We start from the raw sequence: 25,902 nt of genomic DNA on the forward strand, positions 1-25,902 counted from the left end.
CTGTGGGTGCTCAGGGCACACAGATTGCCTATGGGGGAGCAGCCTTTCTCCCCACGGGTCCAGCTGGCTCCGGAAGAGGGTCCTGACAGCCCTTCCCTGTCAGGGAATTAGACAGGGTTAGGTTGAAACGTCTTTGACTCACCATCGACATTCGGTCGACTGTCAGAAAATGGCCAGTCCCCTCCCTCCACAAGTTTCTGACTACTTGGAGTTTCTATTAAACCCTCCCAACTTCTTAGACACAACTTTAAATCCAGTTCTGCCCCCAGTTCTCCTGCCTTCGTCCCCAGTTCTGCTGCAAGAGCTGTGGATTTCACACTGTACGAATTCTATTCTGTTCCCTTTCTGTGTGAGTTCTGGGGAGTTCGAGTGCATTTCCCGTCTTGCGGGGAGCAGCGCGGTGTACCTGCATTGACCTGGGATGGGGTTGGGGGGAAGCGTGCCTTTCCTGCTGCTGACGCCCTGCCCGACAGTCGTCAGAACTGCTGCCCTGGCGTCACTCTCCCCAGCACCCCGGCCAGTGTCCTCCACTAACGGTGTTTTGTTTTCACGTCAGTCTTACTCTTCAGTCCTGCCCATGTCCCGTGCTTTCCCATCACTCTTGCCCTTCTTTAGGAGACGCGCCGGGATCTCGTCCCTCTTTGTTCCCTCAGCAGCCCTCACGGCACGTTGGGCTTTCAAGTTGTCTGTCCTCGCTGCGCTGAGGGTCGTTGCCTCGGTGTTAACTGGGAAGTGAGCAGGGCCGGGGTCCAAACTGCGGTGTGTTTAGCCAAATCAAATTAAAACTTTTGAGCAGGCAGAGGAGGAGGAGGAGGATACGTGAGCATTTCCACAGAAGCGTTTCCTGAGCCCCTGCGCTGGGCCAGACACTGGCGGTCACAGGGCGGATGTGACAGGACCCCTAAACTCCCGAGGCGCCTGGTCTGCGGGAGGGGAGCACCCCAGCAGTGGGTGGGCAGGGGTGTGAAAGAGTGGGCCTCACACGGAAAGCACACAGGCACTTGGAGACAGCCTCATACCGGCTGCCGGGTGGGCACCACGCGCTACCTGATGTAAGAGGGACAGTCCCCCCCCCATCACAGCATGGGACAGCCCACCCCACGCTAAGCACGCCTCCAGCCTCAGCAGCCGGCCCATTCATACAACACTTTTAGGACCAGATAAGATAATGCAGATGAAACTTTCTGTGCTAATGATTTTAGTAAAATTTAGAGCCCCAAGGAGAAAACTAACATCTCTTTTTCTGAAAGTTCAGGAAATTTTCATCCACGCGACACTGAGCCTGGCCCCAAACCATGGGAACTGCAGGGAAGAGCATTGCAGGTGGAGATGAAGAAGATCTAGACTTGCCCTCAGGAGCTTGCCATCTAGAGGCAGGTGGACGGCAGGGGGTGGAAGGTGGCTGTGGAGTGGCAGAGATTGGAGGTCTAGCGGGCTGGGGGCCGTGGCCAGGACCTTCCCTGCTTGTCTGGAGTTTAATCTGTCAGTGAGGCATTTTCAGGGTTTCTAGGGAAACCGGTACAGGCCAGGCTCTCTGAGCCCCACCACTTTTGCTTGTTCTGTCTAGGATATATATGCAGCCCTGTCCGGGATCAAATTATATTCAGAAGGAAGGGTTTTGTGACCTCCAGGAAAAAAGAAAAGAAAGAAACGTGCAATGAATGGGGATCCACCGGGGAACCGCAAGCAGGGAGTTGGTGTGCTTGCTCTCCTTCCCTCTGGGTCGTCCTCTGCGGAGCCCTGGGTAGCCACCTGAGCCTTGTGAAGTCTCGTGAGAAGGGAGGAAGACAGGTGCAGTGCCAGCAGCGCCCCGAGCCTGGCCTCCCGGGGTGCAGGAGGTCATGCGGGCTGTTGAGGATGCAGGAGCCTGCCCAGCCTGGGGCCCCGCTCTCCTGTCCCCGCTGGTCTCCGCCTGCCTCTCCTCGTCTTCCTCATCCCCTCCTGTACCACGGGCAAGCTCACACACGCTCGCTCTTCATCTCCCGGCCCCAGACCAGGCTCGCTGACCAGGTGGGTGCGGAGGAGCTGGCCCTGGCCGGCTGGAGTGCTGTCTTGGGCGGTGCTGCTGTTCCCAGCTAGGAGCCCGAGGGGCCAGAGGCGGTGGAGGCTCTGCTGGGATGCTAGCGTGAGGTTCCAGCAGGCACGGGGTCGGGGTGCCAGGCGGCAGGTGGAGAAAGGTCCCCGGCTCAGGAGAGAACCCTGCACAGCGTTGTATTCTGGCCTGTGTTGTGCTCTGGACACCTGCAAGTGGGCCGCACTGGAGAGACGTGGGGGACTTGAGAGCAGACTTGGGGAAACTGCAGAGCAAACTCAGAAGCAGAAAGCCAGTTGGGGGCAATCCTGAACATCGGACTCTGAATGACAGACGGAGGCAGAGATGCAGCGTGAGGCTGTGGGCAGCCCCAGCCTCCCAAACAGCTGCCCGCCCCGGGGGTAGAATCCGCACGTGCTGCAGGTAACCGTTGCAGGACCTTGTCCTTGCCAGGACTGCAGAGGAGAAAATTGCATGAGAATTGAAGCTGAGTCCACCAGTGGAATTTGTCATCTGCTTGCATTTGCTTTTTTACCACCAGATGGTCTTCCTCTTCTCTCTCCATCCCCCGTTCCCTTAAGGGAAAAAAAAAAGCCATACAAAACAATCTCCGTCACAGATTTTAAAAAGCAGGACACAGTGACAGCTATTAGAACTGATAGCTGACAGAGCTAGGAGACAGAGCTATAAAAAGTTTGCTGACATTCTTCCAGAAATATGCTGCATTGGGCGGAAAGCCATGGCTGTCTACGATACTTAAAGAATTGCTTTCCTTTTTGACCTGAGTTCTGCTGTCCTTCTCCCTGTGGGTGTTTTCCCCCAGCCCACCCCAGCCCACTTCCTCAGTAGGAGAAAAGGTGAGGCAGCACCCAAAACAGAGCATCAAGAGGGTGATGTCCCCATGAGATCAGTTGAGTGTAGCCGCTGTCAGATGTGGGCAAGCAGGTCGTTCACACTACGTGCCCTGGACTGTTTCAGGGCATATTTCTTTTCACTTTTTTTTTTTTTTAATTTTATTTATTTATTTATTTATTTATGGCTGTGTTGGGTCTTCGTTTCTGTGCGAGGGCTTTCTCCAGTTGCAGCGAGCGGGGGCCACTTCATCACAGTGCGCGGGCCTCTCACTATCGCGGCCTCTCCCGTTGCGGAGCACAGGCTCCAGACGCGCAGGCTCAGTAGTTGTGGCTCACGGGCCCAGCCGCTCCGCGGCATGTGGGATCCTCCCAGACCAGGGCTCGAACCCGTGTCCCCTGCATTGGCAGGCGGACTCTCAACCACTGCGCCACCAGGGAAGCCCCCTCTTTTCACTTTTTAAACTCATATATTATGCACTGTATGCCTGCAAGGGCCAAGTGTGAGGTCATGCCGACGTGTCCCTGCCCTCCTGTTTGGGTGGTGACAGCGGGTAACGCCAAGCACTGCGCTCGTTGTGCATTTCCCGGAGAGAGGAGAGTCCAGGAGCTGCCCGCATGGGGCTCAGACGGCGCTGGGGCGGTCAGTTCAGCAGAGTCCTCCCAGGTAGATTCAGATCTAGGAGGAACTTCACGTTTAAGTTGAGACCTGAAGGAGGAGTGGCAGCTGCCGTGGGGTCGGCATGGGGATGCACCTGGTAAGTCGCAGCCGCAGGAAGAACAGGGCACAGGACGGGACTTGGGGGCACAAGCAAAGGGCCGCAGGTTCCGGCCCCAGGGTGAAGGGTGGGTCACATCGCCTCTGACCGCGGCGGGCCGCGTCAAATCTCAGCGCTTTTCACTCTCTTGTCCTCCTTACAGTTAGAAGCCAGACTTCTAGAAACCAATCTGTCATCACACAATCCGACACACGTTCCTTCCAAAATATAAATCGAATAGGGAGGGCAGTACACAACCTAAGTTAGGGAATCCTTATCTACTCTTTTTGGCATTTTCGCTCTCAAAGCTGCTGCGGTTACTAATCTTTCTAGGCATTCCTCTCCACACAAGTTGAGAAGTTGCTATTTTCTCCTCTGTCTGGTGGTTAAAGTTTTGGGTCTGCTGGTAAGGACTTAGGCCCAGTATATATCTGTTATCCCGTTTGGGGGGACTGTGTGATGTGGTTGGAAACAGCAGACCTTTCTCACATTCTCACTCACTGCCCATGAGGTCATTAAAGCAGCGTGTCCCCTGCCCCCCGGCCCCGCGGTTGCAGAGCTGCTCTGTTGGCCTTGCAGCTCTTGAGCTCTGGGCAGTGCCATTGAAAGGGGTGCCTTTCCTGGATTAGGCCCTTAGGGAGAGTCTGGTCTTTCTTTAGTGCTTTTGTTGGAATTGAGCCCATAACCAAGGTTGATTATATTCGTTTGTTGCCAGCAAATAACAGTAGCACTGCTGTTTCCATCTGTTATCACTGCTTTCAGATCATTCTAATTAAATCTCCTAGTCGTCAGTTTCTGAATGAATTATGTTTTGGGGCATTTGGAAAATTTGTCACATAAACCCTTTTGGCTGCAGCCCATGCATTCATTTCATGTTGTTTTGTGCCCCAAAGTTGCACCTCTGAGTATTTATAGTAGCTAAGAACTCTCTTCTAAGGGCACGAGGGGTGGTTTTGTGGTTTGCCTCTAAGACGGGCTTTGGGGCCCCTTGGTTTGTGGTTGTTCATGGCAGGTCAGCCATTCTGAGCACCTTTGTTTTGATTTTGCTCTCAGAGATGCAGTAAGTGGTAGTTGAGATAGCTGAAGTATAATCCCTTATAACCCGTAAAAGGAGATGGAGGCGGGCTCTTCCATGTAGTTTCAATTGTCATTTTAGTTTTCTTCTAGACAGTGAAATGATGCCTAAAATAAATCTCATTCCGACTCCTTGTGAGAGATGTGTCCGACATCCCAAAGAATGAGATTATGGATTATTGTGGCACAGGAAACGGCAACGTCTATACGCTGCCAGAGAAAGTGCACAGACGTTAGAAACCGACTGACCTCATTCAAACCCAGCTTTCTGCTTGCTTCTTGTGTTACCTTGGCCAAGTTAATTCACCTCTCCGATACTTAGTTTACTCATCTGTAAGTACATAAGCTACTTAATTCCCAGGGTTGTTACGCTGTTGAATGAGATTTCATATGAAAAGCCCCTGGAGGATAATAGGTTCTCCATAAATGGCGGCTGCTATTTTTACCTTACAATTGAGCTGGTGTGAAAAGATGCTCTACCTCATTATTAGGGAAATGCCAGTTAAAACCACAGTGGGATACCAGTACAATACCAGATGATTAATGTGGAGAAACTGGAACCTCATACGTTGCTGGTGGGAATGTAAAATAGTGCGGCTGCTTGGAAAACAGGAGGCTCCTCAAAAAGTTAAATGTAGGGTTGCCACATGACCCAACAATTCCACTCCTAGGTATCTGCCCAAGAAATGAAGACACATGTTCACACAAAGACCTGCATTTAAATGTTCGTAGCAGCCTTATTCATAGTAGCCAAAATGAGGAAACAACCCAAATGAATGGATAAACAAATTGTGGTGTATCCATTCAATAGAATACTATTTAGCACTGAAAAGGAGTGAACTAAAAAAAAAAAAAGGAGTGAACTGCTGATAAATGCAACATTGATGGACATATGCAGACATAAAAGACTATAAGTTGTATGATTCTTATTTACTTGAACCTTGTAGAAAAGGCAGAGCTATAGAGATAGAGAATTGGTTAGTGTTGCCTGGGCTGCAGTGGGAGCTGGGCTTGACTGCAGAAGGAAATGAGAGAACTTTTGCGGGGGATGGAAATGTTCTAAAACTTGATTGTGGTATTGAATGCACAGCTGCGTAAACTTCTAAAACTCAGCAAACTGTGCACTGAAATGGGTGACTTTTAGGAATTCCCTGGCGGTCCAGTGGTTAGGACTCCATGCTTTCACTGCCGAGGGTCTGGGTTCAATCCCTGGTCAGGGAACTAAGATCCCACAAGCTGTGCAGCTCAGGCCCCCCAAAAGAAAACAAAAGAAAGAAAATGAGTGACTTTTATGGCTGTGATTTTGTGACTTATAGCGAGAAATATATATCCCTGTAAAGGTGTCTGTTGTTAGGTTAAGGGAGTGACTTTTGGAAAGCCCGTAGGTAGTCTAAGGATGGGGGCTGCTTCCAGGGGAACCAGCCATGTGATTAGGGTATTGGAACTTTCAGTCCACCCCCAGATCTCCAGGGGAAGGGACAAGAGCGGGAGATTGAATCTGTTTACCAATGGCCAATGATTTCATCATGCCTGTGTAGTGAAGCCTCCATAAAACCCCAAAAGGATGGGGTTCACAGGCTTCCAGGGTGAGCACGTGGAGATTCGGGAAGAGCGGTGCACAGAGAACATGGAAACTGTGCCCTTCCCTTCCCCCATACCTTGCCCTATGCGTTGCTTGCATCTGGCTGCTCCTGAGTTATATCCCTTCACAATACACCAGTGATCTAGTGAGTAAAATGTTTCCCTGAGTTCTGTGAGCTGCTCTAGCAAACTAACGGAACCCAAGGAGTGGGTCGTGGGAACCACCAATCTATAGCTGGTTGGTCAGAAGCACAGGTGACAACCTGGACTTGCGATTGGTGTCTGAGAGGGGAGGGGAGTAGGGCAGTCTTGGGGGACTGAGCCCTTAACCTGTGGGCTCTGACGCTGTCTCCAGGTAGTGTCAGATGGAGTTGAATTGTAGGACCCCCGGCTGGTGTCGGAGCATTGCTTGGTGAGGGGGAAGCCCACACACATCGGGCGTCAGACGTGTTGTGAGTGTGGTCATCGTGTGTGAGAAGCACAGGAGGAGTGTGGGTTTTCCAACACAGTGGTATATAAATTAAACCTCATGTTGAGCTAGAACTTGGATGACATGACAGTCTCATAAATTACGCTTTCTATTTTTAATTAAAAAAATAACGTGGTTTTCAGAACTCTTGTGTTCAGGTGAACAGGAGCGCCTGCATGCCTGTTTTGAGTGCTTCAGGGGATGCTGTCTTTTGCACTAATTTAGGGTTATGTGCCCGCTGTTACCACAACAGCTTCTGATTATTGTTAGAGGAACTTAAGACTCAACAGAGAGACATTTGTAAAGTAACCCCAAAGAAATCACACTGTCCAAAAATAACACTATAAAGTTAAGCTTATATATAGCCCCATTCTTTTTCCTATGAATATACATTAATATTTATTTTTACATTGTTAAAATCAAGTATATGTAATGTGTTTAAGACTGACTGCATAAAATGAGCATTTTCCATGATGTTAAAATTTTTATAAATACGGTTTTAATTACTGACTACGTGAGTATTTTTTCAGTAACCCCCTCTAGGCTTGTATATTCTTTTTCACAAACTTTGTTTATCTGTTACTTTTTATTTAATTCCTAGTTGGATAATGTTCACTTTTGTCAACCAATTATATTTCCTCAATTTCAATATCTCTTTATATCCACTCTCATATTCTTTATTGGACTGCAAATGATCTGCTTTTTAAAGTGACATTTATCACCAGTATTTTGAAATGTATCTTTTCATATTATTTTCTCTCTCCTATGATTTATAACAAAAATATACTATCTTAGATATACTATTTTACTGACTTTATTTTTCTTAGCAAACTATTCCTGTGCTATTGTATGCTTCTCTACAATGTCTTTTGGATGTGTTATAATATTGTTAGCCAAACCCATATTCTGAAAATTTTGGTTATTTCCAATTTTTATTAATAATATTTTTTCACAGTTGTTAATATTATTTCCTTGGGATAAATGTTAATAACCCTGTTTAAGTTATGTACATTTCAAAGGTTTTTTGACATATATTGAAAAATTGTCCTCCTGAGACATTACATTTATACTCCCAACAGTATTACGTGATATGTATTTTTCTTCATGCCCTCATCAACTGTAGATACTAGGTCTTTTTCTTTTTCATTAAATAATTTGATATATAAATCCATACTATTATAATTTACATTTATTTGATTACTAATGAACTACATCTTTTGAAATAGGTTTATTGACCTTTTGTGTTTCTTCTCTGAAGAATTCTCATTTCTATTACTTTTATTTTTTTCCTATTGGGATTTTTATCCTTTCTTATTGAATTATATAAGCTCTTTATTGTTTAAGGGCATTAATCTTATTCTATTTGAATACTTTCCTCTATTTTCCTTTTAATTTTGGTGATCTAATTGAACTTGAGGAAATCTGCTCTCCTGTCATTCTTTTATGAAAAACCAAAGCAGATAAAGCAAAGAGACTTTATTTAGAGTAAGTTATGAGAGTTCACAGAATTTTCCCAGGGATATGCAGCTGGGACTACTTATGTCTTATAGTCTCCATGACCCTAGAATCTTCAGGATATTAGTAGATAGTGCTACATCTCTGTTGGTTATTTGCTGGCCACATATGAATTCCTGATGTGGTTTCTTCTGTAAGACACTGGAAGATTTTTTATTTCTGTTTTCTTGAGTTTCTCTGCTTTTTTCCCTTTAATAAACGATGTTTATGAGCAACCTCATACTCTTATTTCTAAAAACAACAACAACAACACAACAAAAACAAACACAAAAAAACCAAGGTTCGTTGGAAATGTGTTCCTGAAAAAAATGAATGTCCAGAAGCCCAAGGATTAAGTAATAAACACTTAGGGAATTGATTAAAATTCCAATACAGGAATTTAAAGCATGATCATTCCTATTTGTTATTTGAAGTTCAGAGACCTTGAGATAATTAACTGTCACTCCCTCCATAAATTCTTTTTTTTTTTTTTTGCGTGGTTTTATTATTCGTTATTGGTGTTTTTAAAATTTTATTTATTTATTTATGGCTGTGTTGGGTCTTCGTTTCTGTGCGAGGGCTTTCTCTAGTTGCGGCAAGTGGGGGCCACTCTTCATCGCGGTGCGCGGGCCTCTCACTGTCGCGGCCTCTCTTGTTGCAGAGCACAGGCTCCAGACGCGCAGGCTCAGCAATTGCGGCTCACGGGCCCAGTTGCTCCGCGGCATGTGGGATCTTCCCAGACCAGGGCTTGAACCCGTGTCCCCTGCATTAGCAGGCGGATTCTCAACCACTGCGCCACCAGGGAAGCCCTGAGTTCAGCTTTTGACGAATGTGAAAGCAGCACCTTGTCCCAGCACAGCACGGAGAGAGTCGTCGGCCTGATTTCTCCTGGGGCCTTCCCACCATTTCACAGCAAATTGTAGGCTTATTGGCCCCCGGACAGACTGGCTAAAGTTATTACCACAATAAGTAAAATAAGGATCCTTACTTTCCAGGTGTGGGTGGGATTAGTTCTGTTAGTGAAGCCCTCGTTTGCCAGTTTGCTATTCATTTAAAGATCCCACATAAACCGCCACTGAACAGAAGGAGGAGGGGTAGGATTTAGATAAAATCCTCAGTGCTTTGAATCCCTTCGACTTTGTTCTTGACTACCACGTGTCCCAAAGTCACAGGCGGATTCACTACTCTCAGAGTCGGTCAGAATTGTGGTACAGCTATTCTTTGAACTTGGCATAGAAAAAGGATGTACTATTTTATTAAACAGTGGCATCCTGGTTCTTCCTATAGGCAGTAGAGATAGATGTAGAATAATTTATGTCAATATGAGGATGGTTATTTGGGATTAGCAAGGATTTGTTCTTTGGGACTTATTTAGATCTTGGCTAACTATGGATAACTATACTTAGGAGGGCTTAACTACATTTATAGATATCCTAGTCCTTCAATAACAGACCACCGGGATTCTTTCCTGAGTACAGATGTCTTACAAGCCTTTCCAGTTTAAAGCTTAGATTCCCTCACTTGGATTGCTTCTGACAGTAGATGTTCTCTCACAATTCCACAGATTCTGCTTTGTTAGTAGTTTATAAATTGTATGTTGCTACTCTTTACACTCTCTTCAAGAAGGAGATGGTTGTACTATTAGTGCTTCCACTAGACACATCATGAGCTCTTTGAAGGCCTGCCGTTTGCCCGGAACCTGGTAGAGCATCCTGGCTATTGTGGGCGCCCAATCAGTGACACAAAGTAGCCGACCTGACCTCTCCTACCAAGTGTATTTTCTGTTTCAGTAGATGGTCAGTTTTTGAGACATCACGGTAGTATCTTTGCAGAATGCATAGAGCTACTTTTAGGGGTAGACGTGAAACCCTGAAATTGATTTTTCCCCCCCCCGTATTTACTTTTCAAAGTCTTTTTGGAGAGGGCCTTATTGTTTTTAGGGAGATTTTGGAAAACTGCATACCACAGAGTTTTCCAAAATGTAAGGTATTACATATTTAGAATCTTTGCTCTCAAGAGGTTCGGAAGCATGGCTTCTGCTTAAATGATAGACGATCACGGGAAAAATGAGCCTTAGAAGTCATTTGTTCTGGAGAATTGAGAAAGCTGGCTTCAGGGTGCGCATTTTGGGATAGAGTTGCTAAGTGGCTGTGGGATTTAGTGAGCTGTACCCCGGTCTGGCCAGGCATTTAGATATATTCAGTCTCAGTTACTTCATAAAGCCGTCTTATACATTCCGCAGGGAGGAGTGTCTGTCCTGTTATATTTATTTTTTATTTTTTTATAACATCTTTATTGGAGTATAATTGCTTTACAATGGTGTGTTAGTTTCTGCTGTATAACAAAGTGAATCAGCTGTACATATACATACATCCCCATATCTCCTCCCTCTTGCGTCTGCTTCCCACGCTCCCTATCCCACCCCTCTAGGTGGGCACAGAGCCCCGATCTGTCCTGTTTTAGAAGTAAGGAAGCTGAGATCCTGACTAACTGGCCATATGGCTGGTGAGGGGCAGTCAGGATTGGAACCCAGTTTTCTAGGCTTTAATCCATCCTTCCTCTGTGGGGTGGATTCGTCCTGGCCCCTGTGCCGTGGAACCTGGCACAGTGCCTCTGTCTGCTTTTCCCCATGCTGCCATCTGCCTGCCTGTGGGGTTGCCTCTGACAGCCCAGCATTGTTGGGGAGTATTCTGGAAAGCCCCCCCTCACTCATCCTTTACAAACTCCCATTTTGACCACATCTGCGAAGTTCCAGCTGTCTGGCTCCGCCCTGAATCCTGGTGTTTATGCTGATTTGGAAATTGGAATCAGTAGGCTAATAACTGTGGCTCTGCTGGTGGATTTTCACTTGGCAGGAACCGGCTCTCCATCCTGGGTGGCTTCCAGCAGGAATCTCCCTCTGCACTTCCTGCCTGTGGAACCTAATCTCCATTTTTAACACGAGGCCTCTCGGATGCTGTGCAAACCGACTTTGATCCCGGTGTGCAGTTAACCAGCGTTTACTGGAGGAGAGGCTCAGCGATGGGAAGGATCAGAGCTCCCCAGTCCTCATTCAGTGTTTTTCGGTTGATTAGTGAAATGTGACTTGTGTTCTTCTTCTTATCCAGCTGTCAAATGATATAATAATGTGTTAACTTTTGTGAGGCACCAGATACACGTGTTGCTACAGTATCGACATTCCTTACAGGAAAGCTGTTGTAAAAGTCCAGCGTCCAAAAGTAGTGAAGAAGTTGCCTGGATATTAGCAAATTTCAAGAACTTAACTTCTAGGCAGCTCAGTTTAAAAGGGAAATAAGACCCAGTTTCTCAGTTTATCGTAGAAGACTCTAGTGAAATGAGTTGTAATTTAGGGCAGACACCTGAAATTGCTCTTCCTTGCCAAAATAAATTGATTTCTTCAGCTGTCTGAACTTCATTTCTTGAACTGGACAAGAGCTAACGTAGTCTAAATTAAACCCATTTTCCATTAATAAAACCGGGTCACTTCAGGCTGCCTGAATGTGCTTCTGAGTGTCTTAAAGCATATATATTTTTTAAAAATCCCATGTTTCATGCTCTTTTCATAACTCATCTAATTTAGCCAGCATAACACATAACTTTTTTTTAAAATTAATTTATTTATTTGGCTGTGTTGGGTCTTCGTTGCTGCACGTGGGCTTTCTCTAGTTGCGGTGAGCGGGGTCTACTCTTTGTTGTGGTGCCTGGGCTTCTCATTGTCGTGGCTTCTCTTGTTGCCGAGCACGGGCTCTAGGTGTGCGGGCTTCAGTAGTTGTGGCTCGCGGGCTCTAGAGCGCAGGCTCAGTAGTTGTGGCGCATGGGCTTAGTTGCTCTGCGGCATGTGGGATCTTCCCGGACCAGGGCTCGAACCCATCTCCCCTGCATTAGCAGGTGGATTCTTCACCACTGCGCCACCAGGGAAGTCCAACGCATAACATTTGAACTCACCTCTCCCTTGGCATTCTGCAGTAGATTTGGCGTCTGTGTCTGAACTTCTACAGCTGTCAGGCAGACTGAGGGAGGAGGGCATCACCATACACCCGCGGGGGTAGGGGCTGGACAAGACAGTTCGTCCCTGCCTCACCCAAAGAAAGCTTTGTCTTCACTGTGCCTTTTCCTGCTGGTAGGGGCCCATGAACGTGGATCATGGAGGTAGGAAGTTGTGTATTTTTTTTTTTTTTTTTTTAAAGGATTTTCTTATTTATTTATTTATTTATTTATTTTATTTTTGGCTGTGTTGGGTCTTCGGTTCGTGCGAGGGCTTTCTCCAGTTGCGGCAAGCGGGGGCCACTCTTCATCGCGGTGCGGGGACCGCTCTTCATCGCGGTGCGCGGGCCTTTCTCTATCGCGGCCCCTCCCGTCGCGGGGCACAGGCTCCAGACGCGCAGGCTCAGCAATTGTGGCTCACGGGCCCAGCTGCTCCGTGGCATGTGGGATCTTCCCAGACCAGGGCTCGAACCCGTGTCCCCTGCATTAGCAGGCAGATTCTCAACCACTGCGCCACCAGGGAAGCCCAGAAAGTTGTGTATTTTTAAAGTGATGGCATGAGTGAGTAGTTTTAGAAGAGCCTTGCTCAGCTAGGTCAGAGCGTTTCTGCTTGGAGCTCTCGCTTGGAGTTGGTGCCACTGGCTTCCTCTAACTTGTCAGGTGTTTGAGATACTGGAGCCTCCAGGGTGGCATCGCACCTGCTCTGCCCTGCCCTCCCCTCCAGAAAGTTCAGCATCAACTTCCTTGGAAAGCACAGGGAAGTCCCTCCTTGTCCCCCTCTTCCGTCCTTCTCCTCCCTGGGAATGAGCAAGGGCAGGGCCCCCACGGATGCGTCAGGTCAGTTCTGCCTCACAGAGTCTGGCAGACATAGGTGCCCACTGGGGAATCAATGACTTGAATATGGCTTTTGGAAGACAGTGGACCCTAGAACAACGTAGCTTTGAACTGCATGGATCCACTTATACCTGAATTGTTTTCCGTGGTAAATACGACAGCTCTACACGATCTGTGGGGACGGAGGGCTGACCAAAGTTCTACGTGAATTTTCAACTGTGTGGACAGTGGGTGCCCCGAACCTCCGCGTTGTTCGAGGGTCAGCTGTATTCTGAAATATAAAGGTCTAGAAATGTTAAGACTCTGGGAAATGTCTTTCAAAACCAAAAATTGGGGGAAATCTTTGTAATAATTTACTTCTATCATTCTTTAGATATTTGAAGTATCATACCATGTGCATTTTTAAGAATGGATTGTTTTTAATCTGCATTTTTAATGAATTATTCATCCCCATTTATTTATTTATTTATTTATTTGGCTGGGCTGGGTCTTAGCTGCGGCACACGGGATCTTCGTTGCAGCCTGCTGGGTCTTTAGTTGCGGCATGCGAACTCTTACTTGCGGCATGTGGGATCTAGTTCCCTGACCAGGGATCGAACCCAGGGCCCCTGCATTGGGAGTGCGGAGTCTTAGCCATTGGACCACCAGGGAAGTCCCCCCACCCCCTTGTATTTAGAGCTATGAAAAGCTAGAAAAATTATAGGGAAATAGATGTTTTCCTATGTTTTCTTCTCTTTTAAAAATTTTGAAGAAATAACAAGTCATGTTGGGGGTGGATCGCCCTCTAGTTCATTGTCCCCCCAACCCCTGCTTCTCACACTTTAAGTTGCATTCACTCATCCTTCCTTGTTTCTTTTCGTGGGATCTTCTCAACAATACGCAAACTACTTTTCACTGACAAAGCTTTTCTTCTATTTCCAGTGCACAGAGGCCAAAAAGCATTGCTGGTATTTTGAAGGACTCTATCCAACCTATTATATGTAAGTATTTGCACTTCTCTGTTGGTTTGATTCTGTGGTCACATCTTTCTCTGGGAATTATTTCTTTCGTAGGTCACAGGACTGGTTATGGGATGGGGCATGCCCAGCCTCACGAGGCCTCCACCCCTGGTTTCACCTGCCTCCGCCCTGCAGTGAGCGGGCGACCTCCCTAAGGATGCTTTCCCTGCCCAGACCAGCTGCTCTGAGGACAGCGTGGAATTCCGGGTGCTCTGTTCTGTGAGGCGTGTTAGCTTGTACATGATTGGTCACAAAGGGCAAAATGTCTGAACAAGGCCAGAGTTATGCCGGTTTATACAAATCTTCCTAGGCAAAGGGAGCAAAGGTAGTGGGAAAGAATTTTGAACTTGAGCAGGACAGGACAAAGTACTTAGCTCGGCTGCTGTGACTGTGAGAGAGAGAGAGAGAGAGAGAGATGACGGTGATCACAAGGGTCACCCAGCCTGGCCCCTCCCCAGGCAGGTGCAGTCAGCCTTGTATGGCTCTTGGCTCAGGGCAGATTATGCCTCTTCCTGTGCCCTCAGCACCTGCCAATATTACTCCTTTTTTTTTTTTTTTAAAGATTTATTGATTGATTGATTGATTGATTGCTATGTTGGGTCTTCGTTTCTGTGTGAGGGCTTTCTCTAGTTGCGGCAAGTGGGGGCCACTCTTCATTGCGGTGCGCGGGCCTCTCACTGTCGCAGCCTCTCTTGTTGTGGAGCACAGGCTCCAGACGCACAGGCTCAGTAGTTGTGGCTCACGGGCCCAGTTGCTCCGCGGCATGTGGGATTCTCCCGGACCAGGGCTCGAACCCGTGTCCCCTGCATCGGCAGGCAGATTCTCAACCACTGCGCCACCAGGGAAGCCCCGCCAATATTACTCTTATTAAAGCATTGCCGTATTTTCTCCCTATTTTTTTTCTGTATTTTTAATATCTGCTGTGTTAGCCACTAGCTCTGCTGAGCCACCTGCCTAGGTGGCCAGATTAACTCTCTAGATTATTAATTATTATTTTTGATAGTGTTTTGAAGTTCCGTAAGTTTTGAGTGGAATGAGCCAAATTAATTTTTCCCAAAAACTCTTGTATTGAATTTTGTGAAACATGAGAAATTTCAGTAATGCATATAATTGTGTTATAGCAGAAACACTCTCTTTTCTAGTATATAGGGAGATTGGACAGGAAATAGTACACATAGTAGCAAAGAAGATTAGTTCTTAATTGGCCAAGACGTATGTTTTTCTTACCTGGCATTCTTCGGGAGTTTTTAATCTCAGAGAGACCAGTGTAGTTGGGGAAGGTTGCTGGGCTGTGAATGGGGACGAAGCACAGGGAAATGGGCAGTTTTCCAGCCTTGGTTTCGTATCAACAAGCAGGAGTCCTTACTGCCCTACATGGTGGGAGTCCTGGCAGAAATCCCCTGCAACTGCAGAAAGACAAAATCCACTTGGAAGGTAAAGCAGCAGCAAAGGGGCTTCGGTTCTAATTACAGAGTTGTCAGGTTGAAGAAAAATGGTTGTGGGATAACAGGGAGATGAAAAATTTGGTTCTTAGTACAGTGGGTTTTCCTTGGGAAGCTTTAGTTCTTGATTCAACTTCTTACGCAGGTGTGGATCAACCGTGTCTTCCTTTGTGCTCTTTCTCCAGCTGTTTTGTAGATCAGCTGAGGAACCGTTTCCTGGTTTTTCAGAGGTTGGTAGTCAGAGGTCCTTGCTGTTCTTGTACTTACTTGCTCGTTTGTTCCTTCATACATTTATTTATTCACTACATACTTTGAAAGTGTTTTTTTTTTGCATTGACAGAAAATACAGAGACAAGCCCTGTTTTGTCACTCAGACCTGCTGGTTTGGATTCCTTTCACCTCTCTTCTCTGCTGATAGTGAGGGGAAGGGTGCTAAAAATTAAAAAGTAAAGTCACTCTGCTTTTAGAGTACTGAAGCTCAGTATAAAAGTAACAAAGGTGACATTCATTGAGCACTTAATATAGGCTAGGCACTGTTTTACGTCCCTTACATGAATTTATGTCACTTAACCCCCTAGCCGCTCTGATCTTTCTTTTCCTCTCCTCTCTGTTCCCACTGCCTTTACCTGAGTCCATACCTCTGTCAATGCTCATCTGAAGCACTGTATAAACTCCCCCCGCCCAGTGTTAATTGAGCTATAATTGGCATATAACATTGTATAGGTTTAAGGTATATAACATGATGATTTGATACACTTATGTATTACAAAATGATTACCACCATAGCGTTAGCTAACACCTACATCACATCACATATTATATTTTTTTGGTGATGAGAACATTTAAGATGTACTCTTTTAGTAACTTTAAAGTATATAATAAAGTATTATTAACTATAATCACCATGCTGTGCATTAGAGCCCCAGAACTACTTATTTATCTTATAACTGGAAGTTTGTACACCTTAACACGTCTCCTCATTCCACACCCCCCGCCCCAGTCCCTGGTAACCACCATTCTACCCTCTTTTTCTTTTTTTTTTTAAATTTATTTATTTATTTATTTATTTATTTATTTATTTATTTATTTTTGGCTGCATTGGGTCTTCATTGCTGCGCACGGGCTTTCTCTAGCTGTGGCGAGCAGGGGCTACTCTTCATTGCGGTGCGTGGGCTTCTCCTTGCGGAGCACGGGCTCTAGGCACACGGGCTTCAGTAGTTGTGACACTCAGGCTCAGTAGTTGTGGCTCGCGGGCTCTAGAACGCAGGCTCAGTAGTTGTGGCGCACAGGCTTAGTTGCTCCGCTTTATGTGGGATCTTCCCGGACCAGGGCTCGAACCCATGTCCCCTGCATTGGCAGGTGGATTCTTAACCACTGCGCCACCAGGGAAGTCCTAACCTCTTTTTCTAAGAGTTCTTTTTTTTTAGATTCTACATATAAGTGAGATCATACACTATTTATCTTTCTCTGTCTTATTTCGCTTAGCATAATGCCCTCAAAGTCCATCTATGTTGTTGCAAATGGCAGGATTTCCCTCTTTCTCAGGACAGAATAAAATTCCATTGTGTATATATGTACCAGATCGTCTTTATCCATTCATCCATTGACAGACAGGTTGTTTCCATGTCTTGGCTATTGTGAATGATGCTACAATGAACCATAGGATTGCAGATACCTCTTCGAGATCTTGTTTCCATTTCCTTTGCATATACACCCAGAAGTAGAATTGGCAGCTCTATTTTTAATTTTTTACTGTTCTCCATAGTGGCTGTACCAGTTTACATTCCTACCAACAGTGCACAGGGTTCACATTTTTTCCACACCGACACTTATCTTGTCTTTTTGATGACAGCCATTCTAACAGGTGTGAGGTGATACCTCTGTGTGGTTTTGGTTTGCATTTCCCTGACGATTTGTGATGTTTGAGCACATTTTCATGTACCTGTTGGCTATTTCTGTGTCTTCTTTGGAAAATGATCTGTTCAGTTCCTCTGCCCATTTTTTAATTGGATTATTTGGTTTTTTTGCTGTTGAGTTATATGAGTTCCTTGTATGTTTTAGATATTAACCCCTTATCTGATATATGGTTTGCAAATATTTTCTTCCATTCAGTAGACTGCCTTTTCATTTTGTTGAGTGTTTCTTCTGCTGAACAGAAGTTTTTTAGTTTGATGTAGTCCCTTTTGTTTTTTGTGTTTTTGTTTTTGTGCTTTTGGTGTCATGTCCAAAGTCATTGCCAAGACCAGTGTTGAGGAGTTTCTTCCCTATAGTTTCTTCTAGGAGTTTTAGATCCATTTCAAGTTAATTTTTGTGAGTGGTGTAAGATAGGGGTTCAGTTTCATTTTTCTGCATGTGTTTCTTCAGTTTTCCCAGTGCTATTTGTTAAAGAGACTATCTTTCCCCATTGGATGCTTTTGGCTCTCGTGTTAAATATTAGTTGACCATTTATGCTAGGGTTTATTTCTGGGCTTTTTATTCTGTTCCATTGGTTAGTGTGTCTATATTCATGTCAGTACCAAACTGTTTTATTACTGTAGCTTTGTTGTATAATCTGAAGTCAGGGAGTGTGATACCTCCAGCTTAGTTCTTTTCAGGGTTGCTTTGGCTATTCAAGGTCTTTTGTGATTCCATACAAATTTTAGGATTGTTTTTTCTATTTCTGTAAAAATGTCGTTGGAATTTTGATAGGAATTCCAGTGATGCTCTAGATGACTTTATAATGGACCTCCTTTCATTCTCTTCTCCCGTCAAGTTCTCACTTCTTTCTAAATTACTGAAAATTTTGTGTCACTCTCCTACTTAAAAACATCAGGAACAAAGTTCAAATCCTTAGCCAACTGTAAACAGGTTTCCATGATACTTGGCTGGTTTTATCTTCTTTATTGTGAGTCCCATGAAGGCAAGGCCCACAGCTTTATTTTAAAAATTTTCTTATTTGTCTTTTTATTTATTTATTTATTTATTTATTTATTTATTTATTTATGGCTGTGTTGGGTCTTCATTTCTGTGCGAGGGCTTTCTCTAGTTGCAGCAAGCGGGGACCACTCTTCACTGCGGTGCGCAGGCCTCTCACTGTCGTGGCCTCTTTTGTTACGGAGCACAGGCTCCAGAAGCGCAGGCTCAGTAGTTGTGGCTCACGGGCCTAGTTGCTCCACGGCATGTGGGATCTTCCCAGACCAGGGCTCGAATCCGTGTCCCCTGCATTAGCAGGCAGATTCTCAACCACTGCACCACCAGGGAAGTCCTAAAATGTACCTTTTTTGTGCTTTGGTTCTGGGCTTACTAGATACGTCCTCTTAGCAACAGTGTGATTTAAAAATAGCAAGGAGGTCACGTGGCCTCACCAGTCCCGTCCCTTTGCTTTCATTCTCGACTTGAGTTGTTCTTGGGCTGAGGACTTGCTCATTCAGCCCCTCTGTCTGCTGCAGGGGCGGGCGAGGTGAGCAGATGGGGACGGGCCTGCTGAGGAGCCCTTGCCGCTGGCCGCGCAGGGCTGCACACGTCTGCAGGGCCTGGCTTCCTTCCTGTTTCTTCAGAGTCCAGAGGGCACTGCAGACCAAGGTGGCAGTTGTCAGGGAAGCATCCCAGTGCAGTGTCACATCCTGGAGCACTTCGATGCCCTGGCGGCTGGCGGGAGCGCCTGTCCTGCTCAGAGGTGCACCCCGATCTCCGCTCCTGCGTGTGCAGCAGGGCAGGCATGGGGCACGGGGCTGGCTCTGGTTCAGCTGCTCTCGCCAGCAGATCCCTTGGCCTCTAGGCCTTGGTTCTCGGGGTCACGTGGCTGTGGTCATGGTCACTACCACGTTCAGTTTCTGAGAGGGTAGATACTGCCCTGCGCGTCCCTAGTGTCTGTAATCATCACTGATATTTGCAGTTTCCTGGTGGCTTGGAGAGGGTCAGTGGGTCTGTGTCCAGAGGTGACCAGATGGGGCCCCTGACTTTAGATGTGGGCACTGCTGCCCCAGAGAGGGGCAGGAGGGCTGCGCGAAGCTGTCTCACTGTTGGGTACGCTCCTGGTGACTCTGGGAGGGCCCCTCCGCTTGTCTCCAGTGTCCAGAGGGGCCCTGGTGGACCACCACGGCCACAGTCGATGCCCTTGTGGGCAGAGGGGGCCTCTCAGATCAGTTGCAGTGTCTCTCTGTCGACGAGAAATGTCACGCTTTCTGCTGAGATCTGTAGCCCCGAGGCTCGCTTGCCCACCGCCGCCGTCCGCGGAAGGACGTGAGTGTCCAAGGGCAGAGGTGGGAGGCAGAACCAGGTGGAAGGCGGAGGGTGCTGAGTCCGTGTCGGCCGCCTGGACTCGTGTGAGTCTCCAAGTATGGGGCCCAAGGACCTCAGGGCCTTCTCCGAAGTTCACGGTGGTGGACGGACCTCACTGCCCTGGCACACCTGCCAGCACTCACCAGGAGCCACCCATGCTTCCGTGTCTCCCTCGGACCAAGACAGAGCCGAGTGCGTCCCTGAGTTTTCCCAGACTGTAGCTGAGGCGGAGCCCTCCACTGCGGTGAGGAAACTGTGAGGGAATTAATCATAATACAAAGACTAAGAATAATGACAGCTGACATTCACTGAGTGCTTACTGCGTGCAGTGGACTTTTCTGGGCACGCTACATGTATACTCTTCCGAGAGCTTTTGAGGGTGGCCCCTCTCTCCTCCCCTCCCTTCTTTTCCCTCCGTTTCAGCTGAGGGACCTGTGTCCTTCTCGTCCTTTGGTACCACGCTCCATCCTCGGACTTGCTGTTGCTGAAGTAAAACATCCATTGTTTCCTCCCTAGACTGGGGGTTCGTTGAGGGCACAAGTTCTGTCTTCTGTGCTGACGCGCTGCCAGGCACATGGGAAGCACGCGGTACTCGTTTACTAACTCACACGTGGCGGCCTCGAGCAGGGTTGGGGAAGGAAAGAGTGACTCACTGTCATTCTTCAGGGATGGAAATTGTTCTAGGGACCTAATGTCAAGAGACCTGTAGTCCTGCTCTGCCATTAGGTTGCTCTGTGATCTTGGTCAAATCTCCTAACCTTTCTGGGCCCCAACTTCCCGGGCTAGATAATCTCCAAGGTCTCATACTGCTTAATTCTGTGACACCCTCTGGCTGTCTGTGCAGAGTAATGTAGAGCATAGAGAACAAACAGTGAACGACCAAGCAGGCTTATGTGTTGTAGCAGACAAAGGTACAGATATGAGATGGATTTTAGCTCATTAAGGGTCCAATCTGCTTGCCAAGTACAAAGCAATCACCTAACATTTCCTTTCTAAGCAGTGAGTCATCTTTCTTCTGCAGGTCTTAGTATTGACACAACAGTGGGGAGGAGATGTTAATCACACAGTCAGATGGTGGAATGGATCTGGGAGCCTGTGACCACTCACTGCTCCAGACTGTGAGGTTCCTGAGATGTCTTATTAGGTGCTGGACTGGGGCTTCGTGGCAGTCAGGTACATGGATGCTTATTTAAACCATGACTGTTTTCATTTGATTTTAAACAAGCCAGAGAAGGCTGGTGATTTAGATGTACATGTGTCCTGTTCTTTATGAATAGAATTGGATCTGGTAATTCCTTCCAGAAAATTGAGGGTAGGTTAGAAATGGGTTGGGTCTTCTTAACTAGACACCAGTGATTTAAAAACAAGATGAACCAGTGGCACTCTGTAGAGCTGGCCAGTGGGAAAGGACCCAAAGGGGGTCCTTGATTTACCTGTATTCTCTTGGAATACTAAAGAAATCTTAAGACCCTCCCTGCCTAGTTTTACAGATGAAGTAATTGACAGCAGGAGATGCTAAGCATCCACCGGGGCCCACAGTGTCTTCAGGGGTCTTTTTGTGTGACTGGGTCACACTCTGGCCACCACGTGGATGGAACAGAGCTGCAGGGCATTCGGGTCCTGGGTGTTGTGTTTGCTCACTTATTCTAGTTTTTGGTTCAGCTCTAAGTACCACTGAAGGAGAGAACGTGGGGACACTTGTCTTAATCATCTCCACTGAGACGTGAGGGAATCCCCAGCTGCCCAGCTCAAAGGAGAGAGCGAAAGGGAACAGATGGATGGAAAGCACTTTGGTCAGATACATAAAAGAAAGATAGGATGCACGAAACGGTTAGTGAGGACACACATCAGGGTCATGCACTGATGACCCTGATGTGTGTACTTTGTTGAGTACCTGCTACGTGCACACCACCGCTGCGGGGGCGGGAGCGAGCGTGTACCAACCCTGGGAGTAGAGACACAGAGGTGGGCCTCAGGCCCATCTCCTGCAGCCCTAGGAAGGGCCGTTCCTTCCAGCCCTGCTCTTCTCTGGCTATCGATTTCGACCAGGCCATTTTCAGGCCCTGTGCCCAAGTTTCCCATTGGAGTGTTGAAGCTTCTTTCAAAGTACTCACATTACCCTGGTTTATCTTGTCTTTCTGGGTTCATTTCTCTGCTGTGAATAATTAATGGTGTGAATGGGTGAAGTTTTGCAGGTGTCAGATCAAGATCCCAGATTCAGGCTTTGCAGAGCCCGCACCCAGCTAGGAGGTTGGTGCCAAGGTCAGTTCAGGGGCCCTGCGACACAAGGTTCCCCCGAGCAGTAGCAGGCTGTGTTGTGACCCGGGGCCTGGTGCCCTGCGCCCTCTGTGCCCAGCTCCCCAGCAGCTTGGGGAGCCTGAGGTGTGTGCAGGGTAGACAGCGGGGTGGGGCAGGGCAGGGGGGCTTCAGCTGGTGAAGCAGCTGAGCACAGCCTTTGGTAGCAGCCTGGGGAGGGGGAGGTGTCTGGTCTGGGGACAGATACTCTAAAGAAGAATTTTTCTTCTCCCTCACTCCTTGTTGTTGGGCTTCTCACTGAAGACTTCTGGTGTAAGTTGGGGGCATTTTCGTGTCCTTAGAACAGGGAGAAAGGTTTCACCGTAATCCCCCTTTCGGATCTCTAGACTCCTGTTGTGGTCTGAATATTTGTGTCCCCCCAAAATTCACATGTGGAGTCCTGACCCCCAAAGGTGATAGTATTAGGAAGTAAGGCCTCTGGGAGGAGCTGAGGTCCTGAGGGTGGGGCCTTTGTAAATGGGATTAGTGCTCTCGTAAAAGAACCTCCAGAGGGCCCCCTTGCCCCATCCTCCATGTGAGGACACAGGCTGTGAACCAGAAGGGGGCGCTCACCGAAACACGACCCTGAGCTTGATCTTGGACCGCCCAGCCCCCAGAACAGAGAGAAGTAAGTTTATGTTGTTTGTAAGCCATCCAGTCGGTGGTATTTTGTTATAGCAGCCGGAACAGACTAAGACAGCCTCTAAAATGTCATGTTTCTCTATATATTCTGTAACTGGATTTTTTTCCCCTAAACTATATATTATACATCTTCTTCTAAATCAGTATACAAAGCAACCTCATTGTTTTTCATAATGACAGAGTGTTCCCTGGGGAGGTACCACAGTTCATTTACACATTCCGTTATAATCATTGTACATTCAGGTAGTGCCACTTTTGTTTTGTTTTTACTACTGAAGGTCTGCAGTTCCTTATCTGTTATTCCAAAATCTGAGACAGTGCTCAAAAACAAATTTTTAAATATTTGGTAGCAGGAATGGATTTGGACAACACGAGGCTTTTAAAATTCTTTTTAGAATTCCATTTAGTAGGATGGGCTAAAATATAAACTGAGGCATATTAAAATTTTCAAGAGTTTATTTGAGGAAACGTCAGTTCAAATTGGGCAGTGATGAGGAGCATTCCACCGCCAGGAGCCAGGGGCGAGATGTTTGTAGAGATTCAAACAAGGAAGTGATTTGATTGGCTACAGTTTAAGAGATTGCCTAGTCTGGGAAAGTCCTGTTGGCTGTTGGTCATTGGTTTCCTTCCCAACTTGAGGCACTCACAGGAATCCACTCTGCCTTAGGTTTCAGTTTGCTTCCAAAGGCAACACAGCTGTCAGAGCCCCCTCAGGCTAACGGCCTCCTTGTTTGAGAACTTTAACAGATGTTTTGTGTATTTCAGTGCAGATTTCTGCTGGTAACGTTATGTAGCACGTGGTTACATATCTTATAATTCATGAATCCAGACCGTTCTCAGTCTCCACATATCTGGTCCCCGGAGTTTGGAGAAAGGATTCTGATACGCCCCCGTACTCAGTAAACATCTTCCTACACGTACTAGAACGTATTTTGTTGTGAGATGGATTTGCAGAAATAGAATTGCTGAAGCAAAGGTTATGCTTGTTTCATGTTTTGATAAATGCTGTGAGTTTCCCAAACGTTGTCGTGATATAATCGGCCAGCAGGGTGTGAGGGCAGCTGCTTTCGACCATCCTCAGCCCCACCGGGTGTAACACCGTCATCAGAGGACGCTTTGTACTCTGGGTTCGTGTTAGTCACGTGTTGTCTCATCCTAGGGAGTCTCTTTCTGCTGCGACATCCCTTCCGCTGAAGGCAAACACATACGATGTGCGGGGAACCATGGTAGGCACCTGGGCTCTACGTGGAGGAATGAGACAGGATTGCTCTCAAGCTCATGGTCTGGTGGCGGATCTGTAGATGCCTTTAGCGGTGAACAGATATTGTACGTGGTCGGAGCTGGAGACCCAGCAAAGGGAGGATCCTGGCGTGGCGGGGAGGACAAGGGGATGGTGCTGAGGAAGACCTCACAGAGCTGATCTTTGACGGCTGAGGAGCAGTTTCGGAGGCTCTAGTGAGAGTGTATGTGGGGCACCACAGGGCTGGAGTGTAGGCTGCCTTGCCGAGGGCAGGGGCTGAGATGAGTAAGGAGGGGAGGGTCTGGAACGTCCTTCTGAGGGCTGCGACTTGCTTCTGCACAAAGCGAGGCGGCGGCAGCAGCTTGGCCTCTCGGAAGGCTGCTGGAGCAGCGCTGGGCTGGGAGGTGGAGGCGGGAGCTGAGGTGGTAGCTGTGTCGGAAGGGCACGGCGTGGAGGGTCTCACTCTTTCAGTGAAGATGGGCTGAGAAACCAGTCGGTGGGGCTCGAGTGTATCTCAGAAGCATCAGTGCGGGGCTGAAGAGTGGTCTCTGCTTGGCAGACAGTGAGAGAGGGTGCAGAGAACAGGTTCAGCGAGGGGCTTCGCAGAAGGGGGAGAGGGGGACGGCGACTTGAAGTTCTTGCCGAACAGCCAGGCAGCGGGGCTTTGCTTCTGCAGCTCAGGAGGGTCCACGGACGGAACGTAGATTTGAGAGTTCTGAACAGGTAAGGAAAGTTAAACCAACTCAAGTAAAAGTCAAGCTGAGAAAGTCAGCCGGGTGTCAGCCTGAATCCAGGTTTCTAGGTTTTTGAGCTAATGGGGACTGGAATCTGTCTGCTTTCCGGAGCTCATGGCCACGCTCATCTTGCCATTTATATGTGCCTTACTTGTGTTATTTCAGTGAAGTGAAACCTAGTATCGGGTTTCAATTCTATAAGATCATAGGAGGACTTCTGTTTTTCATTTTCAGTATTACCTCACTGACCAGCGTTTAGTTTTTTTTTTTTTTTAATTAATTAATTTATTTATTTATGGCTGTGTTGGGTCTTCATTTCTGTGCGAGGGCTTTCTCTAGTTGTGGCAAGTGGGGGCCACTCTTCATTGCGGTGCGCGGGCCTCTTACTATCACGGCCTCTCTTGTTGCGGAGCACAGGCTCCAGACACGCAGGCTCAGTAGTTGTGGCTCACGGGCCCAGTTGCTCCGTGGCATGTGGGATCTTCCCAGACCAAGACTCGAACCCGTGTCCCCTGCATTGGCAGGCAGACTCTCAACCACTGCACCACCAGGGAAGCCCCAGCGTTTAGTTTTTAACCTGAGGGTTAATCAACCCAAACTATAGAAGGATAAGTTTCTTGTTTTCCAGGTTAGAGTTGAATAGAACTGATATTAAATGCTCAGCAATTTACTGAAAGGAGGGAAGAGGAGAAACCTCTACCCCAGAAACACAAGGGCAGAGTTTCAAAATCTGGAGCCAGCAAAGGTCAGCAGTCATGGGAAAGCATCTAGGCCATCTTTCCTCGTCCACTCACTCAGCTCCGGGGGCAGCTGGGCTTGGAGGCAGCAGCTGTTCAAGAGTTAAAATGGCAAGGAAATGAGCACTTTCTAACCCATTTGGTCTATTAATTTTAGGGCTTATAATAAGCACTTATAATACTTTCTCCGTGGAAGAAGTAGAGTGGAATTTCCCTATGGAAACCCCATAAGCCACCCTAAGTACAACCAATTTTGGTTTATTCCAGTGTGAGATGTTTTCTGGTAAAAGATGTGTCTCTGGAGGAATGACTCCCAGGGCACCTGTCCTCCCAACCCCCAAAGGCTCAAGGTCGGGTCTCATCAGAGCCACTGTGGTCCCCTCTTTAGAGCCCAGAGATGTGTGACTTTGCCATGAAGTGTTAAAAAAGGTCATCAAACTCTAACCATGTTTCCACAGACGGGCACACCCCCGCCTG

The 25,902-nt window shown here is 47.2% G+C and overlaps 1 protein-coding gene across 6 annotated transcripts in view; it reads left to right on the forward strand.

The window, feature by feature from the left end:
* VOPP1 (VOPP1 WW domain binding protein) overlaps positions 1-25,902 on the forward strand; it is a 132,214-nt gene that overhangs the window by 72,118 nt on the left and 34,194 nt on the right. For all 6 annotated transcript variants that reach the window (XM_057550003.1, XM_057550004.1, XM_057550002.1 and 3 more), the window contains exon 2: positions 13,999-14,057. In XM_057550003.1, the coding sequence (XP_057405986.1) occupies positions 13,999-14,057 (59 nt within the window). The remainder of the gene's footprint in view (positions 1-13,998; positions 14,058-25,902) is intronic.

This window comes from Balaenoptera acutorostrata, chromosome 7 (assembly GCF_949987535.1).
Source record: "Balaenoptera acutorostrata chromosome 7, mBalAcu1.1, whole genome shotgun sequence".
Taxonomy (NCBI): Eukaryota; Metazoa; Chordata; class Mammalia; order Artiodactyla; family Balaenopteridae; genus Balaenoptera; species Balaenoptera acutorostrata.